At 46.5% G+C, this 13,210-nt stretch overlaps 2 protein-coding genes across 3 annotated transcripts; one reads left to right on the top strand and one right to left on the bottom strand.

Annotated features, from left to right (window-relative positions):
* Positions 1-320: 320 nt before the first annotated feature.
* On the top strand, positions 321-5,369 carry LOC124702030 (protein DA1-related 2-like). 2 transcript variants are annotated; one of them, XM_047234121.1, is made up of 13 exons: positions 321-781; positions 1,479-1,682; positions 2,308-2,444; positions 2,623-2,707; positions 2,825-2,951; positions 3,042-3,162; positions 3,309-3,392; positions 3,504-3,623; positions 3,935-4,147; positions 4,230-4,292; positions 4,384-4,499; positions 4,621-4,679; positions 4,778-5,369. In XM_047234121.1, exons 2-13 carry the CDS (start codon positions 1,616-1,618, stop codon positions 5,113-5,115), a joined length of 1,530 nt encoding a protein of 509 aa, XP_047090077.1. In that variant the 5' UTR covers positions 321-781; positions 1,479-1,615; the 3' UTR covers positions 5,116-5,369. The 2 variants fall into 2 exon arrangements, with proteins under 2 accessions (XP_047090077.1, XP_047090078.1); XM_047234122.1 differs by lacking the exon at positions 1,479-1,682 and having other exon boundaries at positions 324-781.
* A 762-nt stretch (positions 5,370-6,131) lies between these two features.
* LOC124697873 (mitochondrial substrate carrier family protein B-like) lies at positions 6,132-9,522 on the bottom strand. The gene is made up of 7 exons (XM_047230405.1): positions 9,313-9,522; positions 8,430-8,606; positions 8,186-8,332; positions 7,726-7,827; positions 7,569-7,639; positions 7,414-7,481; positions 6,132-6,735 (listed from the first exon to the last, which is right to left on the bottom strand). Exons 1-7 carry the CDS (start codon positions 9,520-9,522, stop codon positions 6,494-6,496), a joined length of 1,017 nt encoding a protein of 338 aa, XP_047086361.1. The 3' UTR covers positions 6,132-6,493.
* Positions 9,523-13,210: the final 3,688 nt, after the last annotated feature.

Below are 13,210 nucleotides of genomic sequence, written 5' to 3'. Positions count from 1 at the left end.
GCGCGCTTGCAGGTACGACGACGGCAGCGCCAGCTTTCAGTGACCCTTTTTCAGTTCCCTGGGAGAAAGAATTCCGAGCAAGCGTACTCTTCCCGCATCGCCCCCGTGCTTGCTCGCTCCCGCCCCCGCGTTTCTACAGAGCATCAAGAAAAAATAATGTCGAAAAGCCAAACGCGGGGGCATACATTCCCGTTGACACAACGAATCTCTCCTTTCCCCTCCCCCGGCAACGCAACGCAAAACCAAACATATTCTCCCCCTCCTCGGCCGCGCATCCGATCGCCGCTAATGCGCCATCAACTGGGCTGGCGCCAGCAGCCAAGGAGGAATTTTCTAAAGCCAACGGCAGTGATCGCGCTCGCTAATCCATCTCGCCCCTCCCGCCGTTGCTTTTGCGCGGAGGAGGAGGAGATGCCGTGAGGTGTGGGCGGCCGGCCGCCCTTCGCTTCACCCTCAATCCTTTCCTTTCTGTCGCGGCCAACTCCACCACCTAGCTAGCCTTTATTCTCCAAGAACTTAAGCACCCCCTCCTCCCCTCCTCCGTCCATTGCAATTTGCAGCTCAACTCGCCTCTCGATCCTCCGATCCTCCTCGCCTGCTTCCCGCAAACATCGTGATCGCCGCCGTCGTTCTTGATACCGCCAAGTTCTCCGCCGTTATTCCTCCTCGTCGTCTGCCGTCTGCGCCGTGCGCGTGCGTGTATATATATGCCGTCTTGGAGCACCGGTGGTTCCTGTGTAGATGGGCTACGCCCCGAGGACCTCTGAGCAGTGCAGCCACGGTAATAATAACTCCTCTGATCGTCAAGCTATGTATCTTCTTGAGTTTCTTACCGTTGCCGTCGTCATGACCTCGTCCTTGAAATTCTGTTCGTGTTTCTACTTTCTATGTGGTTACTCCAAGATTTTTACGTACTACAGCAGTACCCGTCGTTAGCCTAGCACAGTTCGTCCTTGTCCTGTCTCAACAAGATTTTACCTTTTGTTTGCCGCCTTTACATATGAATAGTTTTTTTTGAGGATTTTTTTTTTTTTTTTGAGGAATATATGAATAGTTGCCTTGTCTGGACTTTAAACAGTACAGGATATAAACTGTCGGCGGTCCATTTAACATAAAACGAAGTGAATTGAGGAAAGGCGAGATGAATTTTTCATCTATATATCTTTCTAGTACAAAATTGTAGTTGCATGCCCTGGGACGCGATCGGTTTAAATGGGAGTTTTAGTCTATCCACATCGGCAAACTTCGACCTAGCGATTGATTGATGTGTCGGCTAACAGCCCATCTTACAAGCACTTATTTGAGGATGGTATCCATTAGACCGGCCACATCATGTGCTATTCCCTGAAAGCGAGTTTCTTTACAATAGAGCTTGCCCATGCATGCAAATGGCGTGGAGCAAATGGTGTTGCAATCAATCAATGTAGCAATGGCTCTGCTGAATCAACATTAGACTGAAACTGACTCTTACAATAAAGGATAAACTCAGGTCCACCAAGATAGTGACTGAACCTCCTGAACCTGGCCACATCTGCGTTGCCGTCGGTGAACGAATTGGTGCTAGGACTGAAAAAGGAAGATATATCGCTGTGATTAGCACGGTGTAGAGGCGATCATGTTAGCAACCCAAGCAATTTCCTATGGTGTTCTGTCCCTGTGTTTCTTGATCCTGTTCAATGCAGGTATTTGACACCTGGCCTTTTTTCAATGATGGTGTTCCAATTAAAGCCTCATGATCATAAAAATGAAAGTGAAACATTTGAGAGATGAATTTCCATGTTGCTGAACAAGATAATTTCCTTAGTCTTCACATAGTTACTGAAATTGATTAGAAATACAACTGCCAGTTCATGAAAGTTCAGAGCTGCTTTGGTTACAACTGTAAATTACAAGTTGACTGAATGTCACCATGCATGTGCTGTAATCCGATTGAGGTTGGCTAACTTTCGGGTGACTTTGAGTCCATGTGAACCCCATATAGGATGGTCTCACATGTCAGTAACTCAAAGTCAACTGACTTTGGGGCTTGTAAAGTAAACCGATCCCTGCACGCAGTAATCTAAGGTCAAGTCAAGGCTCAGCTAAAAGTGCTGTGATCTAAAGCCCCTCTACTAACCATAGTTTCTCGAAAGTTTCATATCCATATAAGCATACAAGTAGATACCTATTGTGTGCCTGCTTTCACCTGACAGGGATTGGTTGTTAGGAGGTTGCTCTCCACTGTTCAACTTCAGCAACTTGCGTGAGATCCTGCCGGTATTTTGCTTGGACCTGCCTGAAGACTGACGTTAGCATTGCTGAATACAGAGAGGAGATCTAGCTTCATGAAGTGGCTCTGCAATTTCTTGAAGGGGACGAAGCCTGGGGAGTCGAACCGGCGACGGCCTCGGGTGATGGGGGGAGAACACAGCACTCTCTGGCAACATGAACCGATCAGACCGAAGGTACTGATACCCTCACCCTGCAAGAGTATCATTTTTCTTATGCGGCTCTTGCCTATCTTCATGAAACACTCTGTTTCGTGGCTCACATTCATTTCACTGCTACATTTGCAAGCTAAGATATGTTGTGCCATCCTGGAACAAACATTTGCTTAAGCCTTTCTTGTTATGCTATCTCCAGAGAGAAGAGCCACCTAGACCTGACAATGAAGAATTGGACCGTCAGATTGCACTCTCTCTTGCAGAGGATGCCAAACACCCTAAAGGTACATGCATATACCACCTAAACCTTGTCCACAATATCTCAATGCCGCGCCTTTCTGATCTGCCTCATACTCTCATGACAAACTGACAATGCGCCGTTTCTGTTGAATTCCACGCAGAGCGAAATCACAATAAGGGAGAGAATGATGAAGACCTTGCCAAGGCCATGCAAGACAGTCTGAACATGAATCCTTACATGCCTCACAATCCTTATGGCCCCGCTCAGGCCTTGCCTAGAGCGCACAGGTTAGCTACCTTTGTTCATCACTTTGTTGTCTCCAATGAATGAATGCATCATAAGACCACGTGTGTGAAGAAGCCATCTGCATCCTGCAGGGTCTGTGGTGGTTGCAAGCATGAGGTAGGACATGGCCATTACTTGAGCTGCATGGGAATGTACTGGCATCCTCAGTGCTTCCGTTGTTCTTCATGTACCCACCCTATCCGCGAGACTGAGGTATAACCATCCTACCCTTCTCATAGGCCCCTTAACGGGACGCCGGAGTTTTTTTGCCTGAATTTGGCGGCAATTGAACTGTTTCCTTTACTAATTCAAACAAGCCTTTCAAACAAGCTATTTATCTTTATCTTTGTGTTTCCCAGTTCACCTTGCTAGGTGCAGAACCATACCACAAGTTGTGCTACAAGGAGCTACACCACCCAAAATGTGATGTCTGCCTTCAATTTGTAAGACTTATCTCTGCATGAACTCGGTTTGTAGAACAGATGGCATTGATAGCATTCCACTGAAACACCCGTGCAAACAAAGCCTTATTCTTTATGCATGTATTTCTGCAGATCGCGACGAACAGGGCAGGCTTGATAGAGTACAGAGCCCATCCATTCTGGGGACAGAAGTATTGCCCTTCCCATGAGCTTGACCGCACACCTCGTTGCTGTAGCTGTGAGAAAATGGAGGTACATATTTGTGGGAAATGGTGAAGAAATAATTGCATTCTTCTCTTCCCTTCAATTGAACATTTCTGTCTTTGCCTGTAAATCCACATAGTCATTGGCTCACAGCTTCCTTCTCAGTATATGCCATAAACGCCAGATATAAAATTACTAACACGTGTTGATTGGAGAAAATTAAATCATCAGGAGACCAATGCTTGAAGTTACGGCTAATCTGTTAGTTGAACTTGTGCAACATTTAGACTGATGTCCCTGCATTTATAGTTTTATGAATTGTCACTTTAACCACATTTTTATCTTGTGCAATTCTCCAGCCAAGGAACACAAAGTACATGTCGTTGGGAGATGGCCGCAGTTTATGCATGGAATGCCTGGATTCTGCGGTCATGGATACCGGTGAATGCCAACCACTGTACCACTCTATTAGGGACTACTACGAAGGGATGAACATGAAACTAGACCAACAAATACCCATGCTCCTGGTTGAACGGCAAGCGCTCAACGAAGCTATGGAAGGAGAGTGCAGGGTGAGTTCTAATTCAGTTAACCATCGATGCATATTCGACACGCAGTCTTTGCAAATACTAATGATCATGAGCACTTCTGCAGGGTCCTCACCACATGCCTGAAACAAGAGGCCTGTGTCTCTCGGAGGAGCAGACAGTGACCAGTGTAAGTACAATCTCTCAACCTAAATCATCTTTTAGGCATCAAAATATTCAGTGGATCATTCTTTTGACTCTTTGTGATTTTGGTTTCTCAGATACTTAAAAGGCCCAGGATTGGTGGACATAGATTACTAGATATGAGAACTCAACCACAGAAGCTGACTCGGAGATGTGAAGTCACTGCAATTCTTGTCTTGTATGGACTCCCCAGGTGAGTTCATTCTTCACTGAGACTGGGCACTTAGATCAGAATAAATTGTTGGGAGTTATTTGGCATTCTTTGACCAGTGCATGATATTTATGAAATCAAAATATTCTCCACATAATTGCAGGTTACTAACTGGGTCCATCCTTGCCCATGAACTGATGCATGGGTGGTTGCGCCTCAAAGGTACTTGTACAAACACTTTGTACTTATCTGAGCCCTCTGCGGGCATTGTTATGTACTCTGATCTGACTTATGAACTCTGTGTATAATGGTTACTTCAGGTTACCGAAACCTAAGCCCAGAGGTTGAGGAAGGTATATGCCAAGTCATGTCTTATCTGTGGCTGGAGGCGGAGATTCTCCCAGCTTCTACAAGACACGCTCATCCTTCATCATCTTATGCTTCTTCTTCATCGTCCTCATATCGACCACCATCGTCCAAGAAGGGAGGAATATCTCACACCGAGAAGAAGCTTGGCGAGTTCTTCAGGCATCAGATCGCGAATGACACTTCAGAAGCATATGGCGATGGTTTCAGAACTGCCTATAAAGCTGTCAACAAGTATGGCCTTCGCCAGACACTGAACCATATACGCTTAACCGGGGGTTTTCCTGTGTAATAACACTTGAAGGAAACACAAATGTCTATATCCAGAAATGTAGGGATCATACGCACATACATAAGGAGATGAATGTGCTACACAAGGATTCATATTTCATGACCTTGCGTTTTCTGAGGGGTCATGTCAGAGTGAATCAGAAAAGAAGTTACATTTGCTCGAAGTAACAGGATGGCAGGTGTAATAAGATGACATAACAGCAATGTAACTCGCAGTATTACCCATGCTAATGTATTGAGGTATTTCTTTATGTATGTATCAATGTACTATGTGTGCAAAGTAAGTTATTTGTTATTGGTCTGCACAAAAAAAATGAGCATCCTTCAGGTGATGCAGAGAAAAGAAAAAGGACAAGTATCCTAATCTAGCAGACTTACAGGAAACTCGTTTACCTCAAATCCGACACCTCTTAAGCAGGCCTCACTAACCTATTGATTAGCACCAGTCAGCACCTTTACATTCTTTCTGCATTGTTAAAGTGCAAGTCAGAGAAGGAACCAGACAATTCTTACCTTCGGGGGACAGCCACCTTGTGTATCAGTTCGCGCAGTTGATACACCAGGCACTGATGCTGGTGTGCCACTCCAGCAAAGAACACATTGGCATATCTATTCAGTGAAGTTCTGTAATTGTCTTCACTTCTTTCATATTTTGTGGTAAAGGGCAACTGTTTGATACTGAATAAGAAACAAATGTATAAACAGCAAAATTTTCCAGCATTTTTCCAGTACTTCGATATAAGATATTGCCACTGCTCTGAGAATGAGGTAGGAGGAAGTTGAGAGTTCCTTACAGTGTTAATCCAATAACTTTTCACCATCAATACATCAGAAAGTTTAACACAAGAGAAGACCACACTAACAAGGAAAGTGCCCAACCGAAAAAATTAATGCATCTTTGGCATCCTACAGTTGAGCTACAACAATTGGCAAAAAATCAAATAGATGCATGATCCATATCTGGAAGACTAAATAACAAGACTATTCACAATCACACAACCAAACTCATGCGTCACAGGTCATAACCTCACTGTTAAGAACATGAATTATATCAGAGGCCGTATTCCAGAGGTACGAAAGGTCATCAGGCTGAAGACAACAGCCACATGTACCATTACAAGCAAAAAAATGTCAACATACACAAAACAACGGTGGACAGCAAAATTTTGGAGGACCTACGGTAGTCACTAAATCCTCTTGGGTGCACTACAAGATCTGTAGACATAAATATCATCCAGTGATATTAAGTTATCAAATCCAAAATTTAGCACCACCTAAATTCTAACATATACTACAAAGTCATCTCTTTCCCTCCCTAATCAGACTCCAATACTATTTGGGCCCAAGTATCAAAACTGTCAAGCACGATCAGACAAAATCTATTCATCTGATGCCCCTCCTGTGAACATGGACTTCAGTGTCTCGTACGTCATAAAAATGAGGCCAACACTCGGAACCACTTTGCAGTACTCAGGCAAGATCCCTCTATACAATCCTTTATAACCTTCTGTGCGGACAATATGCGTGAATGTTCCAAATAGTCCTGTCTTGTAGACATTAGCCCTCCCGCCTGCACCTTCCAGCTGCTTGCGGCGTCTCACAAGATCCAACGGAAATGTAACTGGAATATAACAAAGGCAAATCATCAAAACAAAGTTCACTGAGTTTGACAGGACCATAAGACAGTTCAGAAATGACCCAGTAATAAAGTACTTGTTCCTTCTTGTCCCACACAAAATCAATTGACCAGATTTGAAGGATTATGCTAATGTCAAGTGAGAAATGAAAATGCTATCATCTACATGAAAACTTGTCAAGTAAGAAAGTAATTTCTTGATTCACAAATGAATTCGTTGGATCTCTCGCGATAATTTTCATATTTAGATAAGCATTTGATCTTCTTTCATTCCTTTTCCAGAAACTTTCTTATGAGTGTTTGGCATGCAGATTATTATGGTAATCCCGTTTTCCTAACCAGCTTTTGCCTATTTATCATTAGGCTAACCAGCATTTCCCAATCTCCACAGCTACTTTCATCAAAAAAGTTCAGTAACCCAGGCTTTAAAAATACAAATGATATTCTAAGTTCTGAAGTAACAACCTTACAGGGTAGACATACCATTCACTGTATATAGACTTGATAACATTTATTTTACCTAAAGATATGTAGGTATTTAGCTTTTTTTTTATTAGAAAACATATTTACAACTAGAAACTGGGCCTTCAGAGAATGTGAACAGGACTACTAGATTATTAAAGAGCTTCTGACAAAGGGCAGTCTGTTTTATAGAGCACTTACAAGTTGATGATGCAATTCCGGAAAGACTTCCACAAGCCAAACTGATCAAGACTGGGGAATCACATGGCCTGTATTGAATCAAAGGTTAACATAATGAAAGTTAACACGAATTTGTATGGATGTGACTTAGCCAGCATGTATCATGTACAACTTACCTCTCTAGTAGCCAATGGGATCGCAGCGTTTCATAAACTGAGAAGCTTATCGCAATGCTGGGGCCTACTCCCTGTGTTCCAAAGAATAACTGAATGACATAACAAAAGAAAGAAGCTAATTAAACTGGAAGATCAAAGAAATACCAAATGTCCATACCAGTAAAGTGGCACCAAGACCCTTGTACAACCCCCTGGGACCCTCATCTCTGCAGATCGCAAAGAGAGCATGAGATATGCCCCTGTAGTAAGCTGTGTTCGTCTGCAATCATTCAAATAAGAAAAAGGGTTCAGAATCCCATCTTTATGTGTTTGGCATGGGCCCATCCCTCTATATTGGTTAGTTATATTGCAGGCAATTATCTATCAACATCCAGCGGTAAGCTAAGTACATAAAGAACGCTAACACCAAAGAGTTTGTGTTTTGTTTTTGTAAGACATGGCAAGAGGTGCCAAAAGAATTAGTTCTCTCTAGCAAGAAATGAGAATCATCAATCTTTTTTCTTGGGCTATAGGAGAATCATCAATCATGTTGCTGGAAACTGGAGATTTTGACATTTCAGTAGAAAATTTCACAATAGCTTCTGCAAATTTCAACAGAGTTGGTGACAGCAGCTTACCTGAGCAGCCAGACGTGTGCGTACCAAGTCCAGCGGGTATGTCATAGAAGCTGCCGTTATCCCAGACAAGCCACCGCCTAGCATTCTGACACCAACATCGGCACCTAACCCGCTGTTCTTGTCGAGACCAGGCAACATCTGGAGCCACTGCTCGCCTCAACATTAAACAGATTAAGTAAATGCCGTGAATATCATACAGAGTAGGCATCCAAATTTTAAACAAAAAGCACCTGTGCTTACTTACATATTTATATTTCTCGTACGCGTAGAAACTAATCGAGGAGTAAGGTAACCGGTGCGCGATAGTGACAAGGTTCCCTTTCCAGAACGCGCGGGGACCTTCTTCGTAGACGATGCGGGACGCCTCGCGCCATATGGTGGTGTTGCGCATGGTGGCCACATCCGAGTGCATTCCTTGCACCTGCAGGTCGAAATTAAGATTCATAAATTTGGCGCAAAAACGTACTACTAGCAGGCAGGGAGGGTGATAATATGTGCGCATCAGACCAAGCCAGGATTCTTGAAGAACATTGATGTATTCATTTGGATCTCTGTTTACAGCTAAAACAAGTTATGCGTTGGCGGTAGAGTTGCCCAAAAAAAATGCATCGAAATTCCCATTTCTCCACTACTACAAAGCAGCTCAACGACTTGAGATACGCATTCGACGCTTGCTAATACAAATCTGCAGTTTATCACTGGCAGTCCGGTGTAAGAAAAAATGCACTCGAATTCCTATTTCTCCACCACTACAGAGCAGGTCAGTGAAGCATGATACTCGCTAATTTGTCAGTAATACAGACCGGCAGTTAGCACTAGCGGTCTGATGACGAAATAAAATGGTGACAGAGCTATGTTCAAAAAAAAATGGTGACAGAGCTAGCGCTAGGTGATAAGAGCTGCTCGAACAAAATGCATCAGAAATCCCATTTCTCCACCATCACAGCGCGGCTTAATGAGGTGAGATGCCCCGTTGCTTACTACTACTGCAAACCCGCAGGTAGCGCCACTAGCCAGCAGCCTGGTAATTTGGCGAAGGAGACAAAATCGTAGAGCGGCCCGCGCGATACTACTAGGGCAGAGGAGGAGACATTTGGTGGCCTGGCCGCTCGGGATTTGGGACGCACCTGGAAGAGGATGGTGAGGCGGGCGAGCGGCGCGGTGCAGGTCTTGCTGACGGCGCCGGCGACGCCGCCGGCGAGGAGGTGGAGCGGCGTCGCGAGCTGCTGCTGCTGCGGCTGCGGCTGCTGCTGCGTCGAGTACCGCCGCGTGGCGACGGCGGCGGCGCCGTCCACGGTCGCGGCGGCCGCCATCCCCACCCTCGCCTCCGTCTGCATCCGCCCCCCTTGGCTCGGCGGCCAGCCACCAACCACGGCCTCTGGAGCGCGGTTGACCGGATCAGCGCGGTGGAGGATCGCGTGAAGACGACGCGGCCGCGGGCATTAAACCCTAGGCTAGTTTTGGGGGCGGATTGTGGAGCAGCGGGCTTTAGGGTTTGGGTGTGTTTTCCTTTCTGAATTGTTTTCTCCGATGTGGGGCGGCAGCGGCACGGCAGGCGCGAATAAAGGCACGGTGAAAGCCGAGACCGACTTGGAGAGGAAGAGAGGCTGGAATAACTGTATCGTATTCTTTTCGGAGAGGGGAATAAACCGTATCGTATTTGTTGCTACCAATTTTCCAAGAAAATGTCTAAATTTTTCGAAATACTTTGCTTGAATTTGTGTTGTTTACGGAAAATTTAGTAGTTCAGTAATCGGTGAAGAAAAATCGGTTGGTCACAAACCTTTTAATCGAGACGACATAAGTTTCCCGCATAATGTATTTTTTCCAAAAGGAAAGGAAAATCCATGGAGAAGGACAGCCGCGGAAAAAACCCCACGGGGACAAGAGGCTTTTGCGGATGGCGGTGGGGCGGAATCGAGGTCGGTGTCGCCGTGGAATATCCATGGCATCACCGGCGATGTGCTTCTTTGCCTGCCGCGTTGCGTCGTACACTTGAGACGTGGCCGCTGGCCAAGATCATCTTTTTTTACTCGCGACGCGCGCGGCTGGGCCGAGAACGCGCAGCAGAGGTCTCGCGATTTTTCCGTGGATCCGAAGTGGTTTCTTCATTGGTCTTGCGGCCCGCCCTGGCGGTTTCGGCCCGGGTCTGGGCCGAGCGCGCTGGGCTAGCGATGGTCCGGGTACAGGACCACACTCCCTGGACTGCTGCGGCGGTCTCCGGCCTGTACCGTCGGCGGTCGTACCTGCAGACCGGCGATCCGACAGGTCGTAGCTCGTCGTGGACACAGGTTGCGTTAGGTGGGTGCCTCGTCCCGAGATCGCGGGTACCACTGTCCTGACACGACCGACCCACAAAAAAATCAGTGTGGCCACTGTTGGCGCCATCGATCTCGCGTGATTCTTGTGACCGTGCTGTGTGGACACCATAAACAGTGACGCGTCCCGGATGGTTGGGTTGGATCTATAAGCTGGTTAAGCATGCGGAAAGTCACTGACTGTAGATGCCGCACAAAGTTACTGCCGGGGATAACTTGGGAAGCACTGCACTTAAGATCCGCACGTACTGTACCGGTGACATTTACGGCCGAGTGCGTGAGAACGAACAACTCGATCTAGCGTCAAAGGTGCACTGGTGCTGTAAGAAAAACTATGCGCTGCATTGCAGCAGAAAGCTCTCGAGCTTCGAGCTGTGTGCGAAAAGCAGTGCCCGATTGCTCGCGAAATGTCAATCGGCCACACCAGCAGACGCAGCAAACATTCGGCCCGACAAACGCGGCGCAGTACGGCGCCACGGCCTCCGTGCTCGCCGCGCCGCATGCACGAACGAGCGAAACGTACGAAACGAGCGCGAAAACAGGCAGGCAGGACGCAACGTGCAGCGTGTTCTCTTCCCGCCGGCGGCTACCGTCCGGCTCCGATTCGATTCTCCAACCCCCGGCCGGCCGGGCTGCCTTTGGATTCTTCCAAAGCCACTCATCATCCAAAGCAATCGTCATCGTATAGGCCTCCCTAGCTCTTTATTTCTAGCGTCTGTCCGCTGCTCCTTTTGCCGGGTTTTCCGACGCTTTCTTGTCAAATGTATAGTGTACTACAATAGTCCTCTTTTTTGGATCGTGGCCGTAGAGCCTGATCGAGAACAGTAGAGCTCCATCGCCACCAGATTCGCCGTGACAGGACAGAAAGCTGGTTTCCTTCTTTAATCCATGGCGACGATGATCGGGGCCAGGACGAGATTCCCCTAATCATTTCGATGCCGTCTCCCTCGTCACGGCCGCGCTACCTTGCGAAAATCGCCGTCTCCCTCCCCCGGCCCGTGAGGCGTGAGCCTAGTGCTAGCTGCTGGTCACTCACCACGTTGCTGATGAGACCGTTCCGAGGTTTTATTATAAATCTCGCCCGCCGTGTGGCGTGTTCCATGGTTTATTCTCTGGACACTGAGACATTTGTCATGTGCTGCATAGGCAATCAACGCGGTCAATTTCGCCGGCCGGCCGGAGCTGCATGCGAGCTAGAGCAAGCACGATCAGGCAAAGATACACAGCACATGGACGACGTGGTTGACGCGGTAGCATACGCAGGCGATCTACGTGCACACAACTGTCGCGCAGCCTCGCACCGGCGCGAAAACAACGTTCCAACAACAATAAAAGATTTGCGGATCGAACGGCATCTTCTATGCTTTTACCTGTCAGACAAAGCAATACTGTTCAACGATGCGGGGCAACAACAATAAAAAAGAAGTTTCCGGGCAATGTTGGAAACAAAGGAGGATCGGTACCGAAAGACAGAACTACGTGTTGTGTCTTTGGGAATAGATGCTTGTGTAGTGCACAAGCGTTATTGCAATTTTGCGGAGTAAAATTTGTGCATGGCCCGTTTCTAACATTTGGCTCGCACGCTTCCTAAAGCATGTTTTTTGCTTACGCGAGGAGGGGTAGGGCGCACGGTTTTGCCGTTTTCCAGCAAGCCAAGTTCCACGCTTCCCAACAGAAGAAAAGTTGGGCCCTGCTCGTGCAAGCTCACGGATGACGCAAACTCGAGTGTGTCTCGTTACCTTTGGCCGATTTGAACCCTTCATATTACCGCTCAGCTCACCGCCGAAATACGCGCGCCAACAAACCCCACCTCCCTCCTCAAGCTCTCTCCATCCCGGCGAGGAGCTCCACTGACGGGTAGGTAACTGGTGTCATCCACCTTGGTAGCTGCTAGAGGGTGGCGACATGCGCTCTTCCGCTTCTTCTCTAAAGGTCATGAGTTTTGCAGACCCTAGCTAGCTAGGATTTGTTAGCAAGTTGCAAATCTGAGTTGAGGAATCGGGAGATCTGTGGGTGCATATTGCTTGTTAGTAGCGATTGGTGCACTCAAAATTTTGTGGTCGTACAACAGTTATAGCTTAGTTGGTACCACTATAGAATCCTGCTCAATTTTGCTTACGTATGTCGATTATGAACGGCCAATGTTGTATATATATACTAAATCCTGCTAATATGTAGTGTGGTAGCTTCCACTTGCCGATGTTATAGTTTTGTTGTAGGTCTTGCCAATCGGATCCTGCAAGACCGGTGATGACGAAGCCGATAATGACAATGCCTGAAAGTGCATGGAGCCCCATGCGTGGTTTTAGTAATTAATGACAATCTTCATGGATTAATGTTTGCATTGATTTATATTTGTAGGAGTGGTTCATAGGTAATACTTGAACCATATGTTCGCTTCAAGGTTGCAATAAGAAGAAATTGATGAACAATAGCAAGTGTCAAGTATGTCTTAAAGATGAAGATGGAGTGAGTCCTCAAAGTTAATTTCAAGACATAAACATGATGAAGAATGAAGAAATGAAGCGCAAGTTTAAAATGAGCCAACTTGAAGAGATCATATGCTTGAAGCTTGTCATCCATATAGTGATCATGGATATGTGAAGATGCACCGAAGAAGAAGCTCTCACATAGTAGAGTATGGGGGAGCAATTCGCAAGACTTCATCAAGCAAGCACAATCAAGAAAGGCGTTCCATCTTGTTGTG

This window comes from Lolium rigidum, chromosome 3, assembly GCF_022539505.1.
Source record: "Lolium rigidum isolate FL_2022 chromosome 3, APGP_CSIRO_Lrig_0.1, whole genome shotgun sequence".
In the NCBI taxonomy this organism is placed as follows: Eukaryota; Viridiplantae; Streptophyta; class Magnoliopsida; order Poales; family Poaceae; genus Lolium; species Lolium rigidum.
Note: the sequence above shows the minus strand (reverse complement) of the source record. Positions and strands in the feature narration are given on the sequence as shown.

Coding starts and splice junctions, on each gene's coding strand:
- LOC124697873 (XM_047230405.1), bottom strand. CDS start 9,522: ATGCAGACGGAGGCGAGGGTGGGGATGGCGGCCGCCGCGACCGTGGAC. Junction 8,333..8,429: donor CGTACGAGAAATATAAATAT/GTAAGTAAGCAC, acceptor TGAGGCGAGCAG/TGGCTCCAGATGTTGCCTGG. Junction 6,736..7,413: donor CGGAATTGCATCATCAACTT/GTAAGTGCTCTA, acceptor GTTATATTCCAG/TTACATTTCCGTTGGATCTT.
- LOC124702030 (XM_047234121.1), top strand. CDS start 1,616: ATGTTAGCAACCCAAGCAATTTCCTATGGTGTTCTGTCCCTGTGTTTC. Junction 2,708..2,824: donor GGATGCCAAACACCCTAAAG/GTACATGCATAT, acceptor AATTCCACGCAG/AGCGAAATCACAATAAGGGA. Junction 4,148..4,229: donor CTATGGAAGGAGAGTGCAGG/GTGAGTTCTAAT, acceptor GCACTTCTGCAG/GGTCCTCACCACATGCCTGA.